The sequence below is a fragment of the Oryx dammah genome, unplaced genomic scaffold, assembly GCF_014754425.2.
Source record: "Oryx dammah isolate SB20612 unplaced genomic scaffold, SCBI_Odam_1.1 HiC_scaffold_7812, whole genome shotgun sequence".
NCBI lineage: Eukaryota > Metazoa > Chordata > Mammalia > Artiodactyla > Bovidae > Oryx > Oryx dammah.
In genome coordinates this window covers 1-1527 of record NW_024077452.1, presented here as the reverse complement: position 1 = coordinate 1527, position 1527 = coordinate 1, and the positions used below count along the sequence as shown (strand labels likewise).

At 53.2% G+C, this 1527-nt stretch overlaps 1 protein-coding gene across 1 annotated transcript; it reads left to right on the top strand.

Moving 5' to 3' along the window:
• Nucleotides 1-6: 6 nt before the first annotated feature.
• On the top strand, nucleotides 7-1523 carry LOC120860083 (disintegrin and metalloproteinase domain-containing protein 1a-like; the record flags this gene model as incomplete). Its single annotated transcript, XM_040235915.1, has 1 exon — nucleotides 7-1523. A coding segment is annotated over exon 1 (1281 nt), but the record flags the coding sequence as incomplete, so codon positions are not given.
• Nucleotides 1524-1527: the final 4 nt, after the last annotated feature.

Below are 1527 nucleotides of genomic sequence, written 5' to 3'. Positions count from 1 at the left end.
ACTGGAGTTGAGGGTGTGGAGGGAAGTCACAGAGAAAAGACTATTTGAAGCATAACAGAGAGATCCAAAAGACTAGGAAGGACACAGCCAGAGGCTGACCTCCGAGAGGCAGGCAAGAGCCATCCTTCGTGCAGCCAGCATAGATCTGAAGTGAGTACCTGTGACAGAGGGTCTGTGTGTCAGGGAGAGCTGCTGCTGCTGCTGGACACAAGCCCTGCGTCATCAACTGATTCACTAGGGCCATGTCGGTGGCAGCGTCTGTGAGAGACTCTGCCTCTATACTGCCTTCTCTATGGAAAAGGCAAGTGGCTATGTCTGAGGCTATCAGAGCGCTTCAAACTTGGGCTCTTCACACGAAGGGCTTGAGGCTGGCCCCGGTGCCAGGACTTTCATGTGCCAGGTTGGGGAGCCTGTTGTTCTTGGTTCTGATTTCTCTGCCAAGCCTGTACTGTGACCTGGGCTCACTATATCACTCTTCCTATGAAATAGTCATTCCCAAGAGCGTGACAGTGGAAGGAAGGGAAGACCAAGTGGAAAAGCTCTCCTACGTGCTATTTATGCAGGGCCAGAGGCAGCTGATTCACCTGACGGTGAAGAGAGACTATTTTGTGGATAACTTCCCGGTCTTCAGCTACCACAATGGCCTCCTGGGGCAAGAAATGCCTCTCATCTCGCAGGACTGTCACTATGAAGGCTACATAGAAGGAGTCCCAGGTTCTTTTGTTTCTGTCAACACCTGTTCAGGCCTCAGGGGCCTCCTGATTAAGGAGGAAAAATCCTATGGCGTTGAGCCCGTGCACTCTTCCAAACGGTTTGAACACGTGTTGTACGCCATGGCCCACGAAGCTCGCGTCTCCTGTGGCGTCACGTCCAAAGACAGCCAAGTGGCGTCCACCAGCCGGCGACCAGAGAGCGGCAAGCCTCACAGCTGGCAGGTGCCATCCGACTTGTGGTCACACATCAAGTACGTGGAGATGTTTGTCGTGGTCAACAACCAGCGGTTCCAAATGTGGGGCAGTGACGTCAATCAGACAGTCCAGAGAGTAATGGACATCATCGCTCTGGCCAACAGCTTCACAAGGGGAATAAACACAGAGGTGGTGCTGGCTGGAATGGAGATTTGGACTGAGGGGGACCTCACAGAGGTCCCCGTGGACCTGCAAGTTGCACTCAGGAATTTCAACAGCTGGAGACAAGAGAACCTCTTCCATCGTGTCAAGCATGATGTTGCCCACATGATCGTGGGACAGCATCCTAAAGAGGGTACGGGGCAGGCATTTCTCAGTGGTGCCTGCTCCAGTGATTTTGCAGCAGCCGTGGAATCTTTCCACCACGAGGACGTCCTCCTGTTTGCAGCACTCATGGTCCACGAGCTTGGACACAACTTGGGTATTTGGCACGACCATTCGGCCTGCATTTGTAAAGACAGGCCCTTCTGCCTCATGCGTGAAAACATCACTAAAGAAAGTGGCTTCAGCAACTGCAGCTCTGACTTCTTCCACCAGTTCCTCTGGGAACAGAAGGGGG